General features: G+C 41.7%; 1 protein-coding gene across 7 annotated transcripts in view; it reads left to right on the forward strand.

Annotated features, from left to right (window-relative positions):
* The first annotated feature begins 10,605 nt into the window (after window positions 1-10,605).
* The window catches only part of mta3 (metastasis associated 1 family, member 3), a 168,492-nt gene continuing 151,120 nt past the window's right edge, over window positions 10,606-27,977 (forward strand). For 5 of the 7 annotated variants that reach the window (XM_078404976.1, XM_078404978.1, XM_078404979.1 and 2 more), the window contains exons 1-3: window positions 10,940-11,087; window positions 14,342-14,409; window positions 20,033-20,126. In XM_078404976.1, the coding sequence (XP_078261102.1) occupies window positions 11,060-11,087; window positions 14,342-14,409; window positions 20,033-20,126 (190 nt within the window). In that variant the 5' untranslated portion in view covers window positions 10,940-11,059. Of the gene's footprint in view, window positions 10,651-10,939; window positions 11,088-12,006; window positions 12,111-14,341; window positions 14,410-20,032; window positions 20,127-27,977 lie in introns of those variants that run through there. The other 2 variants (XM_078404981.1, XM_078404982.1) reach the window with 2 other exon arrangements.

The following is a 27,977-nucleotide window of genomic DNA, read 5'->3' on the forward strand; positions in this document are numbered from 1 at the left end:
CCTCCAATTTGCATGTGCCCTCACTCTGACAATGGAGGTGGCCCAGGACAGAACGGTTAATATGGGAGGGGAGTTAAAATGATTGGCAACTGCTCTGCAGCTGTAACATTGTAACATTAACACTATATTTTATTCTCTGGTTATTATTCTGTTTGCTCTACCCAATATACAGTGCATGACCTGATTGTACACATGTACAGTTTGATTTGACTGGATAGCATGCAAACCAAGTTTTTGATTCATCTTGGTACACACAGTAGTAATAATCCAGAACCAATCTCTCATAATTTAAAAAGTATTAAAGTGTATAACCTTACATATTTTCCACAACATATTCATCCTATGTTCTATTTGTGCAGGAAGAAACTGCAGATCTTGGTTTACGCCAAATATAGGCACAAAATGCTGGAGTAACTCAGAGGGTCAGGCAGCATAGAAACATATAAACATAGAAAACAGGTGCAGGAGGCGGCCATTCGGCCCTTCATCCCTTCGGCCATTCATTGTGATCATGGCTGATCATCCACAATCAGTAACCTGTGCACAACTTCTCCCCATATCCCTTGATTTCACTAGCCTCCAGAGCTCTATCTAACTCTCTCTTAAATTCATCCAGTGATTTGGTCTCCACTGCCCTCTGTGGCAGAGAATTCCACAAATTCACAACTCTGGGTGAAAAAGTTCCTTCTCACCTCAGTTTTAAATGGCCTCCCCTTTATTCTAAGACTGGCCCCTGGTTCTAGAATGAAGGTGTGAAGAGTGTAGACGTGGTGGGATCTCTTTGGGAGTGGCAAAAATGTTGGAGGATTGTGTGCTGTATGCGAAGGCTGAAGGGGTGAAAAGTGAACTCACATCTTTCCATCTCCACCCCTTTCCGCTTTCTGCATAGACCGTTCCTTCCTCAACTCCATGGTTCACTCATCCCTTCCCACCCAAACCACTGTACCTCTTCCGAGGTACTTTCCCCTGTAACCGCAGGAGATGCAGCACCTACCTCGACTCCATCCAGGGACCCCAACAGTCCTTTCAGGTGAAGCAGAGCTTCACTTGCACCTCCTCCAACCTCATGTACTGTATCTGGTGTTCTTGGTGTAGACTCATATATATCGGTGAGACCAAGCACAGACTGGCGATCATTTTGCTGGACACCTACACTCAGTCTGCCTAGGCCTACACGATCTCCCGGTTGCCAAACATTTTAACTCCCCTTCCCATTTCCATGCTGACCTTTCTGGCTTGTGCCTCCTCCACTGTCAGGGTGAGGCCACAGGCAAAGTGGAGGAACACCTCATATTTTGATTGGGCAGCTTACAACCCAGCGGGATGAATTATGATTTCTCTACGACCCTCCCCCACCCGTTGTCCTGCTAGTTTCACTGCTCGCATATATCCTCACGTTATCACATCATCCACAGCAAACAATGGGCCATTGTGGGTTCCACCTTTCCTTCATTATCAGTGCTGGGTCTGAAACTTTTCATACCTCTAGTATCCATCTCACCTGACTCTCAGTCTGAAGAAGGGTCTCGACCCGAAACATCACCTTTCCTTTTCACCTGAGATGATGCTTGACCAGCTGAGTTACTGCAGCATGTCTATATGTCTATATTCCTATGTCCTCGTTGTTTTGTCCTTGTCCAGGCACTAAAATTGTCTCTTCACTGCTCATGCTACCTTTTAACTTGACATCATCAATAAACCTGGGTTATTCCAGCATTTTGTGTCTAGCTTCCTACAAAACATTGATATAAATAATGAACAACTGAGCCTCAGTACCAATGCCTGATCTAATTTTCCCAACCCAACATAGATCTGTTTATTATTTCTCTCTATTTTCTGTTTATGACCCAGTCTTCAATCCATGCCAGTATATTACTCCCAGTGCATGTGCTCCATTTTGTTTTAAATCTTTTGCATGGCACCTTATCAAAGGCTTTCTATAAGTCCAAATATACAACAGCCAGGACTTAATCTGTTGCAACTTCAAAAAATTCCAACAGGGTCAAACAGGATTACCTCTTGTTGCACATCTATGTTGACTCTGCTCAACCCTATTATTATTTTTGAAATAACTGGAGATGCAAGGAACTGCAGATGCCGATTTACAAAAAAAAAGATGCAAATTGCTGGTGTAACTCAGCAGGTCAGACTGAAGAAGGGTCCTGACCCGAAATGTTACCTATCCATATTCTCCAGAAATGCTGTCTAACCCGCTGAGTTACGCTAGCACTTTGTGTCTACAATTTTTCAGGTACCTTGTTATTGGCTATATTTCTCCATGACTGATGTCTGAAACTGGACAGTACTGGACAGTACTGGTACTAATTCCAGGAATTATCCAGGGGTGGAGATGAAGCTATAAACATCATGCATTCAGTGGACCATTCAAAATTACATGGTTTGTTTATCAGGAATGGCCTGAGTGTTGCCAGCAGTGCTAATCGTCAGAGTTTGCAAGTTGTCAAAACTAGATTGCTGGATGTGTACTGTCTATGGTGTAGAAGATTTTATTAAAGCAACATTGAATTTTAACTCATTGGAGAGCTAAGATTTAGGTGTCCACATGTAAGGCTGCAGATTTGATCACAGGACCACCAGGAATTGGCCCTTGTTGTATCAGCAGGAGCTCCAACAGACTTGAAAGACCTGGTTGACTGGCGTTTTTGGCTAACACTACCTCAACGCGGAGTCGTCGCTGAGGTAACTCTGTACAGCACAGGAACAGGCCTTTCGGCCCATGATGTCTGTGCCAAACATATCAAGACCAACTTTTATCTGCCTGGACATAATACATATCCCTCCATTCCCTGCATCTCCATGTGTAACATAAAACAATTCACAGCTTGGATAGCAAATATACATTTAATTGTTACTACCTTTGGACAGATAAAATTAATCTTAAAACACAAAATAATAAATATTTATGGCATTTATGCTCCATCGTTTCCATTAAGCTTGTTAGTTCCATCACAGACCAAATTTTAACCAACGAGTCTTTGGATGCTTTATTCCGTTGTTATTTTTGCAGAGCTGTTAATATTCTTCGAGTAAGGTCTGAGAACGTTCTGCTATTTCTTTTTGAGGTTTAAGTTTTAGTATTTTCATCTGATTCATTCTATAGGGTCGCATCTCTCGACGAGATCGTCTCGTTGTTTTCGTGAATAAATAGCAGAATATTGAGCTGTATGATTTTTTATCTCATTGCCTTTATTTAACAGGCATTGTACATCATTGAGCAGAACAAACCTCCGACAGAAGAAACATGACACGTACATTAAATGACCACAAAAAGCTGGAGTAACCCAGAGGGACAGGCAGCAAGCATCTCTGGAGAGAAGGAATAGGTGTCGTTTCGGGTCGGGACCCTTTTTGTGTCTATCTTGGGTTTAAACCAGCATCTGGGGTTCCTTCTTTCACATTAAATAACCACGGTCGTCTTTCAGCTTGCATTTATTCGTCCTGCTATTAATTGATAGCCTGTTTTGCTGAATGCATCGCCTGTAAACCGAGCACAGTGTCAGTTCTCAATGCTGCACCTCATGATTTCTGGGTCAAGGTTCACCCATCGTATGGGTATTTCCTGCCACATACGACGCCGAATTAACCCATTGATTGTTTTATATTGCAACGTGTATTGGCGCCCGTGCAACAACATCCTGTGTGCGAGCAAGGGCCAGTGTACAGTTAAATAATCCCACCATTCCAAAATGAGACAGAAAACATCCTTGAGAGGAAAAATGTGATGCAAATCAATTGTTACAATGCATGTTGTAATCTTACTAGGAGAGAGTGAACTAACGCCTGAGCTATGCGTTCATTTAACATACACTTGGAGAATATATCTGCATGCATTATTGTCAGTAAAGGAAATGATAAAAAAAGGACACAAGTAGCTACCTGATTTACAAGAGAGCCAATCATTATTATTGCTCCTGGAGGGTAGTTTAAAACAGCATTATTTTTTCTCTCGACAAAGCTACGAGGTTTATTTCACATGGTATGTCATAGAGAAGCAATACAATTCTTAGCATCAAGGATAGACACAAAATGCTGGAGTAACTTAGCTTGTCATACAGTATCTCTGGAGAAAAGGAATATGTGACGTTTCGGGTCGAGACCTTCTTCAGACTGAGCGTCAGGGGAGAGAGAATGAAAAGGTACATCAGCGGACGGATCCATAAACAATGGGTTAATGTAGAAGGTTTGACTTCATACCATACGATAGAACTTTATTTATCCCAGATGGGAAATTGGTCAGAAATCCATAAAGATAAAGTTGCATTTATATCGCAAACTCTTTGGGGAAAGTGTAAACAAAATTCGCAAAGTTAATGCCATCACTGAGAAACTGACAATAAATATTTAGCAGATAAGTGCTATTTTTCCTCTAAATTTGAAGATTGAAAGATGTCCTCAACGTTATGAAATGGTTCTAAGGGGATGTTGGGAAACATTTCTCACACGTGGTTACATTCCAGAAAAAAAAGAGCATAAACATAAGATTACTCCTTACTGATCAAATGAAGAATCTCCCAGGCGTTTCTTTGCACATGTTGGTCGGACGAATATGAAACTGCCATTTGAAGGGTGGCGATGCATTTTGGGAGAGGCTAAATGAGAGAGAAAGGATGAATGAGGCATGTGTGGTTTATAAAGAGAGACAAGCACCAGGTGGCTCACAGCTTTCACATGTATCTCTGTTGATACCATGTAATACTCGGATTAATTTTTAATACTATATCATCTGAATTTCACAATTCTGTGTAAATATACATTAAAATATGATATTCAGGTACTATAGTACTGAAAATTAATTGCAGTAAGGGCAAGTCACTATAGTTTGCGCATGGGGCATTTAATATATATTTGTATTACACATATATTTAACTAGTTTTGACCACATTTGAAGCTTAATAACGTTATTATGTTTGAAACTACTTTAGGCGCACAATCGCATTCCAATGCTCGATAGAAATGTTTTTTGGAATTGCAAATAAAGCATTAAATAAATTTAAATCCGTCCTTATAAATAGTTCTAAACGTTAAAATTGACCACCCGATTTGACAAATAACGTCAAGAACCCAAGGGCTGGTAACTACTACTTTAGCAGAAATAAGGCCTGTTGCGTGAAGTTTAGGCCAATTGTTAAATTGGGGATGAATTGCAGTTGGAAACAATTAAGAACAATGTCACGATCTTTTATGAGAATAAATTAAATTATGTATCAACGGGCAAGGATGCATTGTGAAAATGACACTTTCTCTATGAAATGCAGTTATCCTTCTTTGTAAAACAATGTAAAATATGCCCAACGATAAGTGTAAACAATACTTTGTCTTATGTAGATCCGTGTACGTGTACAATTGGCAAGCCTGGCATTTCTCCTACGGTGCATACATTCAAAATTGATATTCGTGGGTCATTCGTTCTACATATCTGGGCATAAAGACTATGTGCTTTAAAAGAGAACACACGATTATTTGGAACATTTGTGTTGCTATTCTCTGTACAGCCGAGGACTGATTCATATGAATACTGAAAATCGAGACCATGATACGGTCGTCGCTTCAAACACAAATACAAAGCTTTTACATTCAGTGACAAGAATAAGAGTTGCGTCAATTAACAAACGTTTCCAACAAATCGTTAAGAAAATGTGCTTTTTCAGCGTTTATGTGTTTTCTTTCATTGTTTTCACATTTACGCCATTTTGACTTTTGTGATTTATATCAACACGTTTTACTATATTATTTAACGATGAACTTTCCTCTTTTTTTTAATGGCGAACTTAATGTTTACTCTGCGTGCCTGTCCATTCCCTCCCCAGATGCTACCTGACCCGCTGAGTTCCTACAGCACTTTGTGTTTTGCCCATATTTCGCAGCCTAGTCCACTGAAGTATTGTCCTGATTTAGCACGAAGTACATCTTCTTGGTGCTCGTCTAGCTCTATTTCCACTGCCTTAGAAGCGCCGCCTGCAACTAGTGCACTGCTAGTACCGATCAGCGCCAAGAAAGACCCGAAAACTGGCTGTGGTGAGTTAACAGAGCTAATACGCCAAGACTAGCATCCGCAATGCAACTTTGAAATATGTTGAAAGAATAAAATGAGAAAATGTAATCGAGTGAGCTGTTCAAAAATGCTTCAACTCCATCAGACTCTGTGGCTACAAGTGTACACAATCATCCACCATCCAAGTTGACATTCATTCCAGAGCACTGATGGTACATGGCAAGGACCCTCGTATAAAATACATTTTCATTGTACCTACACCTGGCAATCGCTGACAACGAACTTCCAATGACAAACGACTGGGATTTCCACTGACTACAGGACGAAGGGGATGTGAGGTAACAGCGAATAAAGTCCTGAACGCATTAACGAATTCCGCGTTTATTTTATTACCCGAATCCAGAACCGTGACCCCTCGACCGTCCATTCCACTATGGGTTTATTCTCGGGAGACCTGACCGAAGTCTCAACCCCAAGATGATTGCTATAGTGTGATTGCAAGACCCAGAATCTCCCACTCTTTCCACCTCTCCGACCATCCACAAATTTTGCTTTGCATTAAAACAAACTGGCTCTATTGCAATAATTACATCTGTGAAATGAAACAGCCCGTCTTTAATTCGAAGAATTATCTATATTTTCATTCTTCCCATGGGTATCGGCATGGTCACCCATCAGCAATTATTCAGTTAAAACTGGGCCAGGTTTAATTAATGTCGCTCTCTGCAATCAGTGTCTGTTGAACTATTAGCAATGCTGATTATTCTTTCCACCATTTCGAAGCTTTGCACCTTACTGCTTTAGACCGTGAAGCAGATAGGTGGGAACTCACTGGCGTCCTATCTTGTTGAATTGTTTAAGGCCTAAACTAAATGCATGTACTCCATACAAGACGGTTTCACATGCACTTCTTCATTATATCAGAAATCACCAATGGGATTCAGTGAATTGGAACGCTTCACTTTATTCAGAGAAAAGGGGCTCACGTTGTCGACTTCCCCGTGGTGAGCCCTGTCAACTGACCTCAGTCAGGCGAACGACAACAAACAGAGACAGCAGAAGCACAAGCAGCTTCATAACTTCTGCTGCCTCAAACGCAAGAAGAAGAAGCTTCAGAGAAAACAAGCATCAGTACCAAACAAGTATAAAAAAACTATAAGGCGTTGATCTTGGATCTGCATACTGATTTTTAAACGTTATTTTCCCTATTTAAAAAAAAATATATTGGATTAAAGGCCTTGAATGTATCACCAATAAAGTCATGTTTCTATCTTATTAGCGCCATTTTCATTTTAACTTGGCAGATGTCAAATTAAATATTCTTAAGAATTATGGCATGCGCCTTCAGTCAGTACAACTAAAGCGAAACGTTGTAGGCGCTGGACATCTGAAACGATCAATTTACTTCATAAATAATCGTAAAATTCCTTGACATGGTGAAACCAGTCTTCGCCTTCTACTCGTATTTAAAACATATTCAAAATATTGGAACTGGATCCCAGTCCTCATACACTGATCTTAATGGCAACGTGCGATGTATCTATCATTCATTATTATTAATATACTCTTCTCTCTGCCATCCTTTAAAAAAGGCACTAAACGTTGCATTTAATAACAGCACGTGCAGTTAATAAGCTCTGGTGAGCAAAAGGGTTCCGTGTCAGAAATCTACGTGCAGGGGAAACGCTATAATATTGTACCTTTCTTGGATCATTAGAACTTCCCATTGCTGCATTTCAGTGTACATGTGCACCGCGACTCTTGTGATAGATTGCAAAAATATATAAAACATGATGCACCATGTTGTATATGAATGCGCGAAGTATAAGAAGTAAAGTAGACGAGCTTGAGGCTCGGTTAGAGATTGGTAGATATGACATTGTGTGGATTACAGAGACGTGGCTGCAGGGGGATCGGGCCTGTGAAATTAATATTCAGGGTTATACAACCTATAGAAAGGACAGGCAGCTGGGCAGAAGCGGTGGGGTAGTTCTGCTGGTGAGGGACAAAATTCAGTCCCTTGCAAGGGAAGACATAGGGACTGATGAGGTAGAGTCACTGTGAATTGAGTTGAGGAAAGGCAAGAAGACACTAATTGGTGTTATCTACAGACCCCCAAATAGTAGCCCGGATGTAGGGTGTAAGATGCAGCAGGAGTTAAAACTGGCATGTAAGAAAGGTAATGCCACTGTGGTGATGGGGGATTTCAATATGCAGGTAGACTGGGAAAATCAGGTTGGTTCTAGACCCCAAGAAAGAGAGTTTGTAGAGTGCCTCCGAGATGGATTCTAAGAACAGCTTGTAATGGAGCCTACCAGAGAAAAGGCAATTCTGGATTTAGTGTTGTCCAATGAACCAGATTTGATGAGAACTCGAGGTAAAGGGACCGCTAGGAGGTAGTGATCATAATATGATTAGTTTTAATCTACAATTTGAGAAGGAGAAGGTTAAATCGGAAGTGTCAGTATTGCAGTTGAACAAAGGGGACTATGAAAGCATGAGGGAGGAGCTGGCCAAGGTGACTGGAAAGGGATCCTAGCAGGATTGTCGGTGGAACAGCAATGGCAGGAATTTCTGGGCATAATCCAGAAGACACAGGATAATTTCATTCCAAAAAGGAAGAAGGGGGGAGGGACAGGAGATAAGGGAAGTGGGAGATTGTAATAGCAGAATAGAGAGGCAAAAGTGGAGGAGGGAATTAAAGAGAGGATAAAGTAGAGTAGAGGGGAATGTAGACATTTTGGTATATACAATAGAGAAGGATTGAGGGAAGAGAATGGATGGGTGAGGTGAGGGAGAAAAGGGTTGGAACAAGTAGTGTTCATAGCTTATATAGGAGCAGCATTAGGCCATTCAGCCCATCAAATCTACTCTGTCATTCAAACATGGCTGATCTATCTTTCCCTCTCAAACCCATTCTCCTGCCTTCTCCCCATAACCCCTGACACCCGTACACAGAAAGGAAAGGTGATACCAGAGAGGGGAGGAGGGGAGATGGAAGGGAGGGAGTGTAGGGAAAGGATAAGGATGTAGAGAGGGATTCAAAGGGGAAAGAGTGAGTAAGAAAGTGGCTGAAAGCCGAGGGAGGGAAAGGTGTCAGAGGGAATAACAGAAAGCTAGGAGGTCAGTGAAGCCCTGTGCCAGAAAACAAACGCTTTTCACTGCACCTCAGTACATGTGACAATAATGAACTAAACTAAGGGGTGATTAAAGGAATATTGGGTTTGAACGTGAGAAGGCCAGTGGGATCATAGAGGCAGGAAGGAATGGGTTGAACGGAGAGGGGGATAGAGGTGAGAGAGCAAGAGGGAAAGTAGGAAGTAAATGGGTGAAGGGAGTGGATAAAGGGGAGGGGGAGTGGGTTTAAATGTATCGTGCACAGGAGCATATGGAGGGTTTTTAGAAGTGGAGAATTGTAAGGATATGAGTGGGAATGAGAACAGGTGAAGGTGATGTTGGGGAAATAAGGGAGAGGAGGGGATGAGGATGGAAGTGCAGAAGGGTAGAGAGAAGGTAGAGAGAGAGAAAAAGAAACAGTAGGGAAGATAGTAGAGGATAAGATGGTAAGAAAAGAGGAGATGAGAGAAGGAAGTGGGGCTGGAGTGGTAGAGGAGAGTAAAATGAAGAAGGATGTTGGGTAGTGGGAAAGGAAGATCAAAAACATAGTGGGGTGTTTCCCTAGAAACTGGCAGAGCAGGAAATGGGTTGAGGTGAATAATGAGGGAATGGGGAGTTTGGGATGACTGATTGGTCTGAGGGATTGGGTTAAATGTATATGTGATATTGAGGGTAGGGATGAGTGGATGGGTGTGTAGGTGATTGGTGATGTGGATAGTAAGTTTGGGATAAATGAAGTCACAGACTCAAACAGCGTGGAAACTGGCCCAACTTGCCCGTGCCGACCAACATGTCCCATCTACACTAGTCCCACCTGCCTGAGTTTGGCCAATATTCCTCTAAACCTTTCCTATCCAAGTACCTGTTGTAATGGAGTGTCTGAAGAAGGGTCTCGACCCGAAACGTCACACATTCCTTCTCTCCTGAGATGCTGCCTGACCTGCTGAGTTACTCCAGCATTTTGTGAATAAATCTACCTGTTGTAATGTTTCTTATACCATGTGATAGTACCTGCAGCTAGGATAAGAATGTGTTGTTGGAGTAGGGGGTTTGAACTCGGGTATTGGGTTTGGGGATACATGGATGTTGTGGATGGATGGTTAAAGATTTAGGGGGTTGGGGGAATGGCGTTTGGATGTTTAGTTTGACGCAAATGCAAGTGAAGAGTCAGAGAATAGGGTTGGGGCAAGTGGATGCGAATTGGGACTGATCGGGTTAAGCGTCTGATTTTGGGTTTGGGGAAAGTGGGGGTTGGTGACTGAGGTATAAGAAAATAACTGCAGATGCTGGTACAAATCGATTTATTCACAAAATGCTGGAGTAACTCAGCAGGTCAGGCAGCTTCTCGGGAGAGAAGGAATGGGTGACGTTTCGGGTCGAGACCCTGAAGAAGGGTCTCGACCCGAAACGTCACCCATTCCTTCTCTAACGAGATGCTGCCTGGCCTGCTGAGTTACTCCAGCATTTTGTGAATACATCGGTTGGTGACTGAGGGTTGAGTTTGGAGATGAGGTGACGAGGTGAGGGTTTGGGGGGAATTGAGGGGGGTGGGAATTGGGGGTGTACGGGTGAGAGAGAGAGGTTTTGGGGGGCGCGGTGTTGGATTTGGGGGTAAGAGGGAGGGGTGAGTGCAGTCAGGAAGGAAGGGGGAGGGAGGGAGGGAAGCTGCCGCCGCCACAGCAGCAGGAGGCGACGGCAGGAGCGGGGCGGTGCGGTGCGGTGCGGTGCGGGCACTCGGGCAGCGGCAGGAGCGGGGCGGGGCGGTGCGGGCACTCGGGCAGCGCAGTCTCCGCGGCTGGCAACCCCAGGAGCCGGGGGCAGACAGACAGAGAGAGAGGGGGGAGTCACCGCCCCACTCCTTGCCCCCACACACCCTCCGCTCCGACACTGACCCGGCAACCGGCAAAGTGTTATATTAAAAGGGGAGGAATGGCGGCAAATATGTACAGGGTCGGAGGTAGGTGTGTGGGGCTGCGCTTGTGTGGCGATGGGACTGGGACGGGCTGGGCTGGGCTGATCAGTGGGGGACTGACTGGTCACAGGGTCGGCGGCTGCATTGTTGGTTCATCTGCCTCTTGGTGAGGAACTGCAGCTCGGAATGAACATAACAGGGCGTTTAAAGCAACACACAAACCCCAGAGAGAGACAACTGGGAAAGTTCAAGGGGCTGGGCAGGACTCAGATGGTGAAAATGTCATTTGTTAGCCCCCCCCCCCTCCTGTCAAATTGTGACAAAGGTGAAAACTCCTCTTTGAATTTTATTTTGTTTTGTTCAAAGTTATTTGGAAGTGTTGGCTGGAGTTTGGAGTTGGGGACAGTGGAGTGTGAGGCGGTGGGATTGGTTATGAAACATAGTTATCAGTGGAAAATGGCGAAGTGACACTCAGTTCAGTGGCTCCCTCCCTCCCTCTCTCTCCCTCTCGGTGCTGGGCCTGCACCTTCACACTCGGGGTGCGCTGCCTGTACTCCTCTCCCTCTCTCTCTCCAGGTAGAACAAAAGACAGCCACTGCTAAACAACCTCCCTCTACATTGCCCAGCCTTGAAAGATACAAACTCCAGCAGAGGCAAGCAATTGTGCACCTTTTTGATTTTTGGATGCACTATTTATCTCCCCCCATTACACAAGGAGGAAACCAGCATGACTGCAGCATCAGCGGGCAGATCATCTGCGTTTGCTGCTACCAGTTTCTGTTAACTAGTAAGATGCCGCTTCTCCCATCTCTTCCAGCCAGCCATTTATTACCAGCTCCTGTAGTGGTCAGGGGCAGTTGCCGGAATTTAGTAATAAAACTGGACCCCACGTGTATGGGTGTGATGGCTTTCAAATGATTTGTTTTAGCCACATTTTAAACGTTTCTCTTACCCTTGTTGATAGAATATTAAAAAATAACGCGTTCAGGATTTTTAATAAAACATGGGAAACCTGCAGATGATGGAAATCTGAAATAAAAAACAGAAAATACTGCAAATACTCAACAGGTTAGCCAATACTACGGAGAAAGAAACAGAGCTGACGTTTTAGGATGATTTTTAACTTTTTAATATTTTGACTTGAATATTATATGTTTCGCTCTCCATTGATGCTGCCTGGCTTGCTGTCCCCCCCCCCCCCCCCCCCCCGAATGTCCTGTTTTGATTGCAAATGATTATTGATATTTTCATGATTTACCTTGTCAATAGACAATAGACAATAGGTGCAGGAGTAGGCCATTCGGCCCTTCGAGCCAGCACTGCCAACCTGTCATTTATATTGGGGAGGTTCTTTAAACACCTTTTATAAATATGTACCTTCAGCATCTGTGTTTGAGAGGCCGAGTAAGGAACATAAACCACAGGATCTGGTGATTCATTCCCCAGAGCATGGCTTGCCATTCACTTCACCATGGCTGATCTGTACATCAACTCCATTAACCTGCTTTTGTTCCGTCCCTTGGTATCTTGCCTAACTGGCATCTGTCAAACCTAGTCTTGCAAACTGCAACTGACCCAGCATCCAGAGTCTTCGGGGAGAGTGAGCATCAGACTGCTGCTGCTGTGCATGAAGGAGTTTCTTTCTATCCTCCTTGCTCCTCGATGGTCTAACTTTTTAAAATTCTTGTAATAAGTTTTAATTGCAGCAACTTTAATATTGTCATATTATTTAGAGCCATAGAGACACAGCATGGAAACAGGCTCTTCAGCCTAACTTCCCATCTACACTAGTCCCACCTGCCTGCATTTGGCCCATATCCCTCTAAACCTATCCTATCCATGTACCTAAAGAGAAACCTCATATGCCCCTGGGCGGGGTCGAACCTCCAATCTTTCGGTTAATAGGCGAACGCATAACAATTTACTGATCATGAAATTTCGAAGCATATCAGATGTAAATGTTTGCCTTTTGTTTTGAGATTATTTCTCTAGATACCCTGGCTAGGAAAGTAACCTTGTGTTATTGTGTCAAACCTTGCCGAACCTGTAGTCCTTCACTGAGACAGCTTTCAATATCTGGGAGAGTCATAAGGTCATAAGGAATAGTAGAATTAGGCCATTCGGCCCATCAAGTCTACTCCGCCATTCAATCAAGGCTGATCTATCTTTCCCTCCCAGCCCCATTTTACTGCCTTCTCCCCACAACCTCTGACACCTGTACAAATCAAGAATCTATGTATCTCTGTCTTAAAAATATCCACTGATGGCCTCCACAGCCTTCTGTGGCAAAGAATTCCACAGATTCACCACCCTCTGACGAAAGAAATTTCTCCTCATCTTCCTAAAAGAACGTCCTTTAATTCTGAGGCTATGACCTTTAGTTCTAGACTCTCCCACTAAGTATAGGGCTGTTCTACTCATCCTCTGCTTGTAGGCAAAACTCATCCTGTGAGGAATCTGATACTTGTCAAAGCAAAGTTAGGAGTGGTATTCTGGAATACCAGATGTGGTCTTTGTGAGTTCCTTTATAAATCCAACAAGACTCCCTTACTCTTGTACTCCATATCCCTAAGTAAAGGATAACGCAGTATTTGTCTGCTTAATTGCTTGCAGCTTCAATGTTATATTTGATATATTTATATTTTGCAAAATTTTTCCATCAAATTAGATAGATTACATTTTAATCATTTGTTTATTTACTTATATTGCTTGTAAATAACTTAGAACTCCAGTATAAATTCTTGTGGCTTCATGTAATTTCAGCATGTTAACTGGAAAATTACCTACTTTCTAACTTTCTTGTTTTCAGTACTTTAACAAATTAACTATACCTGCTAAAATATTACTTCAATTTTTTGAACATCTACCAAAATGCCTTTTGGAAAATCTATCTACACTACACCCAGTGCCCTCCCCCTTTATCAACCCTGTTTAGTACGTCCTCAGAAAAAGTGTTAGACTTGTTAAACACCACTTTCCCACCTGAAGACCATGTAGACCATACTGAGATCACAGTCTGATTTTCTGTCTGTGATCTTAGCATGTATTTCACAGTAGATTGCCACTTGCCCGTGGCTGTTGGAGTCAGATTATATAATCTGTGGTTCATTTATTTTTCTCTCATCTCTGTTGCTTTATTATCTTTCAATCCGTTGTAACCATTTCAGAATCTCAGAAGTTTTGGAAGATCACCATACCTCAGACAGTATAGTTAGATAAATGAGCCATAACATTTATAAATAAGAATTGTCGGGATTTTTTATGTAACTTGATTGGACTTTCCCTTTTTTTTGTTCCAGACTATGTTTACTTTGAAAATTCTTCCAGTAATCCTTACTTAATAAGAAGAATAGAAGAACTCAATAAGGTATTTTAAATGTGTATGTAATATTAGTTTTTTTTCTGTGTTATTTCTTGCTCCCAAATGTATCTGTTCTAATGGTAGACACAAAATACTGGAGTAATTCAACGGGACAGGCAACATCTCTGGAGGGAAGGAATTGGTGACGTTTCAGGTCGAGACCCTTCTTCAGACTCGACCAGAAATACCACCCATTCCTTCTCTCCAGAGATGCTGCCTGTCCCGCTGAGTTATTCCAGCATTTTATGTTTACCTTTGATTTAAAACAGCATCTGCAGTTCTTTCCTACGTATCTGTTATAATGCTCTTCTGTCACTTGCCAAACCTCTAACCTTTGGAAACTTAACTTAAACCAAACTCTGTTTCTGCATCAAATTCTGTAGCCTTCTGTTCAGCCATCTCATTTGTTAATGTGTGTCTACTTTAACTCCTTGCTCAAAATTAAAATTCTCATTCTTCTCTCTGTTCATGCCTATCCTTGTAACTTCTTCATATTCTATGCCCACCTTCCCATATCTGTCTAATCAGATATTGTGTATTGAATTCTCTCTCTCCCACTGTTGGAACCCCAGCCCCATGGGGACAATGCACTGGACTTTTCTCATACTTTTTTTCAGATTTACCTCAAACCTGTTTAGAGGTTTTGAGAACATCCTTGATTCAGTTCCTCTGCCCTTGCAATAACCTGCTGTGCCTGCGCTCAGAGTAGAGTGCCTGTTTTGGGAGTCAGATGTCAGGTATGTGAACGATATGGCCGACTAAATGTAACTTTAAGGCCTGATGCTGAGGATGAAGCCCTGAGAGAGGACGTTGATATTGGTTCTCTTATCATGCCTGGGGATTTAATGAATTTTGTGATAACTGTGTTTGTGCTTTGAGGTTCCAGCTGTAGGTAGTCCATAGCAGTTGAGAAGGGCACATTGATATCAAGGGCACATTTTCGGCCAAAATGTATTGGCGTTGATATTGGTTTATTAATGTCACTTGTAACAAGATCCAATGAAAAACTTTGTTTTGTGTGCTATCCAGTCAAGTCATACCATGCATGAGTGCAGTCATGCCATACAACCGATAGTGAAACAGTGGAACGAGTGTAGTGAGATCCTCTTCTGGGTCCAGCATGCAAAGAGTAAGAAATGCATCTAAGGACCCCCAAATAAAATGAAATTCAGTGGGAATCAAAGGGATGACAATCTCTCTATGGCTGCAGTCACAGCAGAAATATAAGAAAATATTTGGAAACCATTCATCTCGGCCGTGGGATGTTGCTCCTTGAGTTCCTTGGGGCATTTCCTGTAACCATCCGTCTTCAGTATTTCATCGATGACCTTCTCTTGGTCATGAGGGAGAATTCTGAATTGTTTGTTGACAAGATGAGACTGCAAGTGACCTGGGTTGTAAAAATGCTGCTGGTTTCTAAGAAGCAGAATAAACTCCCATATAGGCAATAAGTTTGGAGATGGCACGGAACTAAACCAAATTGGCTCGGCGGGGAATGCAGGACCTGGCGGACCGTGGCCTACATGGGGTGGCTGCTGAGCTGGCTCATGCTCAGAGGACCGGCGGACTGCGGTCTGGAACCTGGCGGGCCTGGAAGGATAGCCCGCTGAGCCACCGTTGCTCATCCCCAAAGACCAGAGGTTGGAGCCGGTGACGACGACAGACACGATAGGAGAGGAGTGAGGCCGGTAGGAAAGGAGAGGGTGCCGGTATTGGGCTTATCACTCCCTTGAGGTCGGCTGTCGAAGGTGCCCCTGAGGCACAAAGGTGGATGGGTGAGGAGAGGATGTCGGTTTGCAGGTCGACCAAGGGAAGGCTGCAGGACTGCAGCAGCCTGAGGCTTGTCTGAATTGGGAACCGCTCATAACAACTGGAGCCTGGACTGGATTTGGAAAAAGGTGCCAAACATGGCGCCTCTTACTTGCAGACGTTCTAGACTATTCTGTACAATTGCTAATCGAGGATGATATGACAATACTGTACTGGAGTACAAAATTATTTTGTAAGAAAATAATTTCACTGTGTGTTTGCACTTTGCACATGTGACAATAAAGCACCATTGAACCAATCAGAATGAGACACGATTGCTGATAGTGATAGGGGTTCAATGGACAAAAAGGGGAGTTAACATTTAGGGGGCGCGGGAAGTATTACTAGTAGTTGCATGCTAGTTGTATAACTAGTAGTTGCTTTGTCTTCCAATGAGACCATGTAAACACAGTGCCTGGATAAAAGGTTTTAAACACTACCACTGGACTAGGGATATCATTAAGAATTCAACGATCTAAACAGTTAATAGGGCAGAAGTGGGGTTATAGCTCTTTAGATAATGAACCAGTCGTCATCTGTACGCAGCACGCATCAAGCATCAAGTATGCCTGAGAGACAGAAAGTGGCAATTGTGCCAAGCACTGATCATCTCCTTCAAGAGTCTCAGCTTGCATCCGTGACGTTTGCTGGCAGTCTGACTATTGTATCCTCGCCACTAACAATAAAATATAAATATATACGAATATCACTGTACCTTAGTTGGTACACATGACAATAAAAGACCTTTGAAACCTTTGAGGGGGTTGGAGCAGAGGGTGTCACCATTTATGAGAATTTTAATTGGATCAGCCACACAAATAAAAAGGAGATCAGAGGTTGGTTACCTTTGGGTAAATGATTTGCCTCCCAGTCCCCACAGCCTCTTTGCCATCTGCCTCTCCACTGTCCGCAAGTTACAAGTCAGGAATATAATGATATTCCTTGCCTCAATGAATACAGCTTCAAGAACATTCATCAAAGTTGTCACCACCCAGGTCAAAGCTGTCCATTTGATTAGCATCTAATTAATCACCCTAAACATTCACTTCCTCTCCCATGGATGCATCGTGACAGTAATCTGTACTACTTGCAAAATGTACTGAGGCAACTTAGCGAGGCTTCTTTGATGGAACTTTTCAAAACTATGACCACCTCCAGCAAGGTCAGCATGTGTTTCTGTAAGCTGCCACTTTCAAGTTCCCCTCTGACTTGCATAGCCTGTTCAGGATATGCACTGACATTCCTTTATTGTTGCTTGGTGAAAATCCTATGGTGACCAAGTTAATGGCAGTGTGGACTTACCTTCATTATGGACTGTAGCAGTTCAGGAAGGGAGCTTATCACTATCTCAGGAGAGAAAAGTGTTTAATTGTCATATCTACCGACAATGGAACAATGACATTCTTACTTGTTAGCAGCATAACAGGCTGTAAACACAATATTCACGGGTAATATAACAAACAAAAATTAAATATATTAATAACCACAATACTAGGGCAAAACTAACCCACAGTCCTTCGTGAACTAAAGATACTTGGATAGACACAAAATGCTGGAGTAACTCAGCGGGTCGGGCAGCATCTCTGTAGAAAAGGCATAGGTTTGGAAGAAGGGTCTGAAGAAGGGTCTCCTGCCTAAGCCGCTGAGTTACTCCAGCATTTTATGTCTATCTTCAGTGTAGACCATCATCTGCAGTTTCTACCTACACATAAAGATACTTGGAGATGAGTATTCAATGCTGGTCTTTCCAGCAATTCATCCATTAAAAAAAATTAAATTCAAATTGAATTAAAATCAGACGGCACAGTGACACAGCTGGTAGACCTGCATGTGTGTAGTTTGCAGGTTCTTCCTGTGACTGTGTGGGTTTCCTCTGGGTACTTCTTGTTTCCTCCTAAACACATGCGGGCTTGCAGGTTAATCAGCCTCTGTAAATGTCCCCTAATGTGGAGGGAGGGGATGCGAAAGTAGGATAACATAAAACTAGTGTGAACGGATGATTGATGGGCCTAGACTCGTTGGGCCAAAGGGCATGTTTCCCTGACGACAGACACAAAATGCTGGAGGAGTTTAGCAGGACAATGTTTCCCCTCTGTACCTCTAAACTAACTATTTTATTCTCACTCAGATGCTAATTGATGATAAAAATTTCCATATTTTGTTTTCTATTTTTAATTTCCGTTCTGATTAATATTCCAATATTGTTGTTACATCATACATAATGCCAGTTACAAATGCATCAGCAGTGACTGAAAAAATCTAGTTGTAATTTAGGTAATCACTCACCTTTCCGAGTCATTGAAGATTTGACTTCTCAGTTGGGAATGCCATGTAGAAAGTTAGTTATTAGTAAAGAGAAAACAAAGATTATTTCAGTCTGAATATAATGCTTACTGACTTTACCTTGCACTTAACGTTATTCGCATATCAGGTATCTGTACACTGTAAATGGCTCGATTGTTATCATGTATTGTCTTTCTTCTGACTGGATAGCACGCGGCAAAAGCTTTTCACTGTACCTCAGTGCACGTGACAATAAGCTAAGCTAATCTTAGACTAGTCTTAATGTGGTGGGTGAAATTCCAGCATTTACGGTATAATAGAGGATGAAAGTGGAGACTGGGCTAAGCAGCAAGAATCAGAGAGATTTGTGAAAATTAGATCACACCTGACTAATTGGTTGTAACTTTCACAAAATAATTCGATTTATATAAATGGTTGAGGATGCAGCGAGTATTGTGTGTACTGTCAAAGAATTGATAATGAAACAAGGAAGAAATCACAGAAGGTTTTGCTTACATTTTTTTCAGTTCTCCTTAGTTACATCAATAGTACCAGGGTACTGGAGGTCTGCATTGTACTGTGTAGGAAAAAACTGCAGATAGACAATAGACAATAGACAATAGGTGCAGGAGTAGGCCATTCGGCCCTTCGAGCCAGCACCACCATTCAATGTGATCATGGCTGATCATTCTCAATCAGTATCCCGTTCCTGCCTTCTCCCCATACCCCCTGACTCCGCTATCCATAAGAGCTCTAACTAGCTCTCTCTTGAATGCATTCAGAGAATGATGCTGGTTTAAATCGAAGATAGACACAAAATGCTGGAGTAACTCAGGGGGACAGGCAGCATTTCTGGAGAGAATTTAGGGTCAAGACCCTTCTTCAGACTGAATTATGTTGTACTGTTTTAACATATGAGAGAAGTTTAGGACCAGAGCCTTAGAATAAAAGGACATATCTTTAGAAAGGAGATGAGGAGGCATTTCTTTAGTCAAGGCTGGTGAATCTGTGGAATTCATTGCCAAAACTCCAAACAGACAGCATTTATCGTCGGGATCGAACGCAGGTCTCTGGCGCTGTGAGCCAGCAACTCTACCACTGCACCACTGTGCCACCCTCTGAAGATTAGAAGACATATCACCCTAAGCATCATCTGTTCACCTTTCTATTTGTGGTTCTACCAGCTAATTGTCTTAGTTCAAGTGTGGTAAGTAAAAGGGAATTTAAAATAAAGTTATAATTTAATGAAAAGGTGAGATGTTATGGAAGTTTCTTCCCAGGAGTATGCAGTATGCTAAGTGTTCACTCTCAATTTCATCCTTGGATTGGGTTTCATCACAATTTGTAACTATTGGAAGTGGAACATGTTATACTGTGGACAGCTTGAATGTAATGATGTATCGTCATTTCGCTGACTGGATAGTATGCAACAAAAAAGCTTTTCACTGTACCTCACTACACGTGCCACTAATAAACTAAACTATAGAGCTTCATCTTCTGTAGAAACATGATTTGATGTTTGGACTATTTCTTCCAGACTGTCAGCGGTACCGTAGAAGCGAAAGTGGTCTGTTTTTACCGACGTCGGGACATTTCAAACAGTCTAATCGTACTTGCTGATAAACATGCAAGTAAGTACAGATGAAATTATTTGGAGATTTAAAGTTGTGAACTTGAAGCTGTTAATAAACTTTCTGAACTGTGGGAGCTTGTTATACCAAGATAAGACTTGTTTATGCAGATTGGTTAGCACGTAACAAAAGCTTTTCTCTGTACACGTGACAATAAACTACATTAAACTCAACTCAGAAAAGCATATGGATGAATATTTTAAATAAATCCGTGGAACAATAGAAAATTGGTTTGTTGTCTCTTGTACACAAAATATATATAGTAACTTTGAACTGTGTTTATTGAGTTTTGAAGATTTCACTGCTATGAGAGTAAATCTCAGGCTGTCTGAATTATTCTCATTGTACACTGATAAAGAAGAAAAGCAGTCCAGACTGTACGTGCAACTTTTTTGGGGAATATGGGAATCAAGAACCAAAGAGGAGAAAGATGTAATAGGAACCTGAAGGCTACTTTCTTGCACAGAGGGTGGTGGGTAAATGAATGGAATGAGCTGCCAGAAGAGGGCGGCACGGTAGCGCAGCGGTAGAGTTGCTGCTTTACAGCGAATGCAGCGCCGGAGACTCAGGTTCGATCCTGACTACGGGTGCTGCACTGTAAGGAGTTTGTACGTTCTCCCCGTGACCTGCGTGGGTTTTCTCTGAGATCTTCGGTTTCCTCCCACACTCCAAAGACGTACAGGTATGTAGGTTAATTGGCTGGGTAAATGTAAAAATTGTCCCTAGTGGGTGTAGGATAGTGTTAATGTACGGGGATCGCTGGGCGGCACGGACTTGGTGGGCCGAAAAGGCCTGTTTCCGGCTGTATATATATGATATGATATGAAGAGGTGGTTGAGGCAGGTGCTACAATAGCATTCAACATACATTTGGACAGGTACATGGATAGGAAAGGTTCAGAGGAATATAGACCAAACGTGAGCAAATGGGACGAGTTTAGATGGGCCATTTTGGATGGCATGGCTGCGTTGAGCCGAAGGGGTCTGTTACCATGCTGTAGAACTCTATTAAAGTCATTCATGATGGTATTGGTATTGTTGTCTCCAACGCAAATTTCATATGTATCTGTTCATAGAAAATAAAACATTGTTTGCAAGGTTGTTAAATGTTTTTAGTCAAGTTTAAAATACAAGCAGAACATGCCAGAAACATTTTGCAGGGCAGGCTTCATCATCTACACCACCATCTTCTACAAACTTCTATGTATGTATCAGAGTAAGCATACTGTTGGGTTGCATCACAGCTTGGTTTGGGAACAGCTCTGCCCAAGACCGCAGGAAATCGCAGAGTTGTAGATGTAGTTCAGTCCATCACACAGACCCTACTTCCCACCATTGACTCCATCTACGCTTCACGCTTCCTCAGAAAAGCAGCCAACATAATCAAAGACTTGTCCCACCCCCGTCATTCCTTTTCCCTCCTCCCATCCGTCAGGATGTATAGAAGCTTGAAAGCACGCAAACACCAGACCGAATAGCTCTTCCCCTCTGTTCTCAGGCTTCTGATGAACAGTCCTTCCATAGGCTAGGGTAATGTCTGATTTACCTCTACCCCATTGCAGACATTGAATTTTGTCCATGGAACTGTTGTGCTGCAATGCTGAGAACCATGTTCTGCACTCCTTCACTCCTTTGCTACACCTATTCACTCCTTTGTGAATTCACAATACCTATTGTATTTGAGTTTGACTTGATTGTATTTATGTAGAGTATTGTCTGGTCTGATTGGATAGCATGCAAAGCAAAGCTTCTCACTATACCTCAGTGCACGTGACAAAAAAAACCTAAACCTAGATTTGAATCCCATCGACCTGAAACATTAACTGTCTTAATTTTCCCAACGACGTGACCTGACCTGCTGAATATTTGCAGTATTTTCTGTTTTTCTGTTGGATTTCCAGCATCTGTGTTATTGTGATTTTTTGAGCAATTTTATGTATTCTGATTTTAAAATCTGATTGAATTTGCTGTCTCGTGCTCTTGAATTAGCAGAACTGCTTGTGTTTAAAAAGTTGATGGCTTTCACTTGTATTGATTCTCAAACTCATTACATCCAGTTCCTTGTATTAATAATTCTGAGCTAACAAGTGTACAATTACGCATTAATCTGCAATGAACTTTTAAGTTAGGTAACGTGTACTTTAATATTATGAGCACATTAGGACAATGGATAAATTCAATACCTGCTCCAAATGTTATCCTTGCTCTTGTATGGAGTATGGACTTGTTTAGAGCCGCACAGAATAACACTGACGTTCTTGCACTGTTACACAGTTGAATGCTTGTCCAACTTAATATGTGATATAGCGAAACTGTCAAGCCTGTCCAACCATTTATATATGCCAATTTATTATTGTTTTTTTTTATGATTAGATGTTTGTTTTTAAACTTCTAGGACAGTCGTATATTAGATTATATAAGGCATTACACAAAGTCTGGATTTTCATTTAAGGAAGGCAAATTAGACATAAAGCTCATCCATATAAAACCTTTAAAAGCTTTCAAGTATTTCTGTGGTAAAGCTGGTGGTGTTAATGTTTTTATTATTTACCTGTCTTTTAATTCAAACTCTACAGTTTTGAATCCTGAGTTTTGTTTATATTGACATTTTTCAATCCATGTATTATTCCTTGTAAGCCTCTTCCCTCACTTTTGACTTTGGGTGATGGTTTTTATGTTGTGGTAGAGGTTTCATCTCTGGCTTTGAGCCATGTGCCACAATCTGGAATACAGTACTCGAATCACATCCCAGATTGCTTAAGTGTAAATAGCAAACCTATAACTGTGTACACTTACTTACCTTTTACAAGAGTAATTGTGTGTTTAATTTGGAGTGAAACAGTTGTACCTCTTATTTCTGAAGTAGGTCAATAATTTAACCAGTCATTGTAGTTTTGGGCTCATCTGCACTTTTAATGATGTAAAGAAGAAACTGGGATACACTTATTTTATTTTACGGTAACCATATACATGAATTGCCAGTATTAGGGAAATATCAGCTTTAAAGTTTAGCAAATAAATTGGAATATTACAAAACCAAATAAACATAGTTATGTATATCAAATATTTTAAATCAAATATTTATACATCACTGTGGATGCTTCTTTACTCCCATCTGTCTCTGAGGGTTTAATTTTTTTTCTCTCTTGGTACATTTGTATAATGCGTGTCCAATACTTTGAGCACGGAGTCTTCCTATTTAATTCTAGACTGTGTGAGGACATTCGGTATGCAAAAGTGAAAGGTTTTTGTTACTAGCAGGAGTTACTAGATTCAAGGCATCAAAAGCAACTTGCAATGTCTAAACTGCTGCCTAATGTAAGAACATCTAAAATGAAACAGATGTATCTGTGCCAAAAACAGAACATGCAGGGAGCACCCGTCAGTCAGCTCAAGCAACATCAGTGAGGAATGAAAAAGGATAAATTTCAATTCAAAGGCCTTTCATCCAAATCAGAAAAGTGGGAGAAGATAGATTTGGTTTTTGAAGATAGGGTGCGGATTAAAGGATTCAAGGTAACAATGACCTTGAAAATTGTCAGTTAGAGATGCAAGAGATTTAAAAACAAAATAAACTTATTAAGATCAACATGCACACTTTTGGAGGAAAATAAGAGGCCCTGATTATCTGAATTTGTTAAATTTAATATTAAGTTCCTAGGTCTACAATGTTCTGAGAGGGTCATTGATGCACTGTTTCTCAAAGTTAAGTTGGGCATCGTTGAAGCAATGTAGGATGTTGAAGACAGGCCGGAGTGGAAGGTGGACAAATAATTGGTGACAGGCAACTTGAAGCTCAGGGTTGCTCCTGTGGATTGAGTGGAGGTGTTCTACAAAGCAGTCTGCACCCATTCTGTTTTTGATTTCTCCATTGTACATCATGAGCACCAAACACAGTTCACTAAATTGGGGGATGTGCAAGTTAATGCTGACTCATCTGTAAAAAGGGTCTCGACTCGAAACATCACCCATTCCTTCTCTCCTGAGATGCTGCCTGACCCGTTGAGTTACTCCAGCATTTTGTGTCTACCTATAAGACTGGACTGCTGGATGGTGGGGTGGGAAGAGGAAAGAGCATAGGACTTGCATCTCCTGTAGTTGCATTGAAAAATATTAAGAGAAAAGGAATGGGTGTTGGTGGGGAACAGAAGAAGGAGTAATGTGGAGGAGGAAGCTGTCCCTTCAAAATATTGGGAGGGAGGAAAAACTGTGACCACTATTGACATGTGGCCTGATGAGGATGTGGAGTGCACTGCAGGAGATAGTGATCAGAATAGAGAATAAATCAGCAGTTTAAGCAAAAAGGTTGCATGGAATAATGGAATGTGGGAAGAAAGATTAGGATTACTTTGTGCAGAATATATAACCACCAACACTCCTAGGTTGGAAGAAGCTGTTTTAGTTTTAGTTTTAACTTTGATGCAATTCTGCATGATCAGCAAATTTCCACTTAAACAAGACTCCAACCAAAATGCGAATATTTAAGGTGAAAACTTGGGGTGCAACTTTTTTTCACACAGTGTGGTGGATGTGTGGAATGTGCTTCTGGAGGAAGTGGTTGAGGCAGGTATGTTGGGTAGCATGTAGAGGACATTTGGACAGGTGCCTGGGTGGATGGGGAAGGATGGGCTGGTTTGGTGATGTGGCCAGATGCTGGCTAATGGGGCATCTTGGGTGGCATGGATGAGGTGGGCCAAAGGGCCTGTTCTGTGCTGTATGGCTGACACTAAATACAAAAACAGTGGGCCAATTAAGAGCTGGGAACAATTTAAAATATTAAAGCCTGAAACATTACCCATCCGTTCTCCAGAGATGCTGCCTAACCCGCTGTTACTCTAGCACCTCGTGTCCTTTTGTGTAATCCAGCATCTGCAGTTCCTTGTTTGCACAAGGTAAAATGGTCATTTATTATTGCCACAGTAACAAAATGCGAACAAGTCAAAGAAATAGGCAGGTATAATGCTTTCATATTTCATTAAAAAAATAAAATAAACACCTATTTCAAATTCTTTTTTACAGTTATGAAGTAATTAAATAGAATCTAATTTTTAGTTGTGTTATTTTATTTTTTCCTTTTTTGTCTCGCAGAGATCAGAGGTCACTTTAAATTTATAAAGTAACCAGATTTAACCTTGACTTATAATGTTCAGAGTTGTTTAAAGTCCAACCATGTTTGCTAAAACAGGGAAGTACTTTAAAATCAGCTACAAAATTGATTATCAGGTGAAAATAAAAATAAAAATAACACAATTTCTAAACACTTTTTAACTCGCTGTTGATAAGGTGGTCCATACATCACGTGACCTGCAATGCCACATAACAGTGAGGAGGTGACATCTCATTGTGCTTCCTGTGCCCTTTCCTCCCCTCCCACCCCCAACATCACCAGCCAGTTTGATCCAGGCATTTCAGCAGCCATTTTGGGATTAAAACAACAGCTTGGAATTACTTAACCCTTTCAGTGCCAGCTGGTGACAAAGGCATATTGATCGCCATTAAAACCAAAAAGTAAATCGTCAAATACATCGTCTTATTACAATTGTTATGTTTATTTTGGACATAGTTATAAGCAGTCACAGAAGCATTTCTGCACATTAGAAAAGATGCTTGAATAATAATACTGCTTAAAATTTATTGTGCTGTCATATAAAAAATGAAAAATATTAAGGTAAAACAAGGGCGAAATACAATTCACATAAAAAAATGTCATAGTATATGGATTTGATAAAGGCGAGATAAGGGGTTGTGGCAGATATGGAGAGCATCATCAGAAATAAGTTGATTGTTCAAGGAGTAAAAGAAACAGTGTGTAAGAAGGAACTGCAGATGCTGGTTTAAACCAAGGATAGACACAAAAAGCTGGAGTAACTCAGCGGGACAGGCAGCATATCTGGAGAGAAGGAATGGGTGACGTTTCGGGTCGAGACCCTTCTTCAGATTTTCAGGAAACAGATTTGAAGTGATGGGCAACATTCACTTTCCATGCACGAGAGAGGTTATGAACTGGAACCCGTTGCCCGAAAACAAAGTTGGAGTTAATAAGGACTTTCAAAAGGAAAGTGACAGCTATTTGATGGAAAATTAAGGGCAGGCTATTAGAGAGAGTACAGTATTTTGGGGACTGTTTAGTCTACAAAGAATTGGCACGAATTGTAAGTCAAATGGCTCCTTCTGCACCCTTGCAATCCTGTAGCATAGCATTAGTAAGCCTGCTGTGCACCCATGTAAATGATATTAATCTGCTTTGCATACAATTTTGCAGATGTGATAAATATTATTTGCTAATATTACTTTTTTTTAATAACTCACAATGTTTTTATCATGGTAAGTAGGCAGATGTCAAACAACTGGCAACTTTAAGTGTTGATCAAGCGTTTATTTAATAATATTTACTTAACAATAAACCCAATAATTAATCAGCAACTCATTTGATGCTTCAGGGTTGCAACCAGCATACCTTAATCACATAATGTGTGGCAGTTAGGTGTGATTTTTTATAGGCAGAAAGTTCCAATTAAAACAGGTCACTCCTTCCTCTCTCCTCTCCCATCAGGCAAGAGGGACAAAAGTTTGAAAACATATCTCCAGATTCAGGGACAGTTTTCTCCCAGCTGTTATCAGACGACTGAACAGTCTTCTGATCACTATAGTGTGGTCCCAGCTACACCTGCCTCTTTGCCAGGAACGTTGAACAATCCCTGTTCCAGGCAGACACTGGCCTTACCACGGTCTATCTCCTTTACATTGATGACTGCATTGGAGCTACCTACTGCACCCATGCAGAACTCATGGACTTCATTAACTTCACTACCAATTTCCATCCAGCAGTCAAATTCACTTGGACCATCTCTGACATCACCTTTCCATTTCTGGATCTCACCGTCTCCATCACAGGGCATAGACTATCGACTGACATCTAATATAATCTACTGACTCCCACAGCTATCTAGACTACATTTCTTCCCACCCTGCCTCCTAAAAAGACTCTATCCCGTACTCCCAATCCCTCCATCTACACCACATCTGCACCCAAGGTGAGGTGTTCCATGCCAGGACATCTGAGATGTCCTCATTCTTTAGGGAACGGGGGTTCCCCTCTTCCATCATAGATGAGGCCCTCACAAATGTCTCCTCGGTATCCCGCTGCTCCGCTCTTGCTCTCCCTCCCCTCAGTCGCAACAGAGACAGAGTCCCCCTCGTCCTCACCTTTCATCCCACCAGCCGTCGCATACATCACATAATCCTTTGGTTAGTTCTACGACTAGTTTCACTGTCGTCTTTATTAATTTTACTGATTATATGCCTTTTTGTCACCTTCCCTTCAGTCACCAATGAACCATTTGACATTTCCTTGATCACCATCTGCTTTAATCTGTTGCTTTCACACCTTACCCTTCCAAGGTAGACACAAAATGCTGGAGTAACTCAGCGGGTCAGGCAGCATCTCAAAAGAGAAGGAATGGGAGATGTTTCGGGTCAAGACCCTTCTTCAGACTGATGTCTTACCCTTCTATATCTCTAGTCTCCTTCTCCCTTGACTCAGTCTGAAGAAGGGTTTTGACCCGAAACCTCACCCATTCCTTCTCTCCAGAGTTGCTGACTGTCCCCTGAGTTACTCCAGCATTTTCTGTCTGTCTCCCATGTACTTGATTGGAGCATTGTGAACAGCTTGATTGTATTCATCTATAGTCTTTGACTGGATAGCACGCAAACAAAAGCTTTTCACTGTACGTCGGTACACGTGACAATAATAAACAAAACTAAATGAGTAAAATCTCTAAAATTCAAAAACAAATACAGACATCAGTTAATTGTCAGAAATAATATATTTTGACCACCATACTCAATTTAT

The sequence above is a fragment of the Rhinoraja longicauda genome, chromosome 9, assembly GCF_053455715.1.
Source record: "Rhinoraja longicauda isolate Sanriku21f chromosome 9, sRhiLon1.1, whole genome shotgun sequence".
NCBI classification, from domain to species: domain Eukaryota; kingdom Metazoa; phylum Chordata; class Chondrichthyes; order Rajiformes; family Arhynchobatidae; genus Rhinoraja; species Rhinoraja longicauda.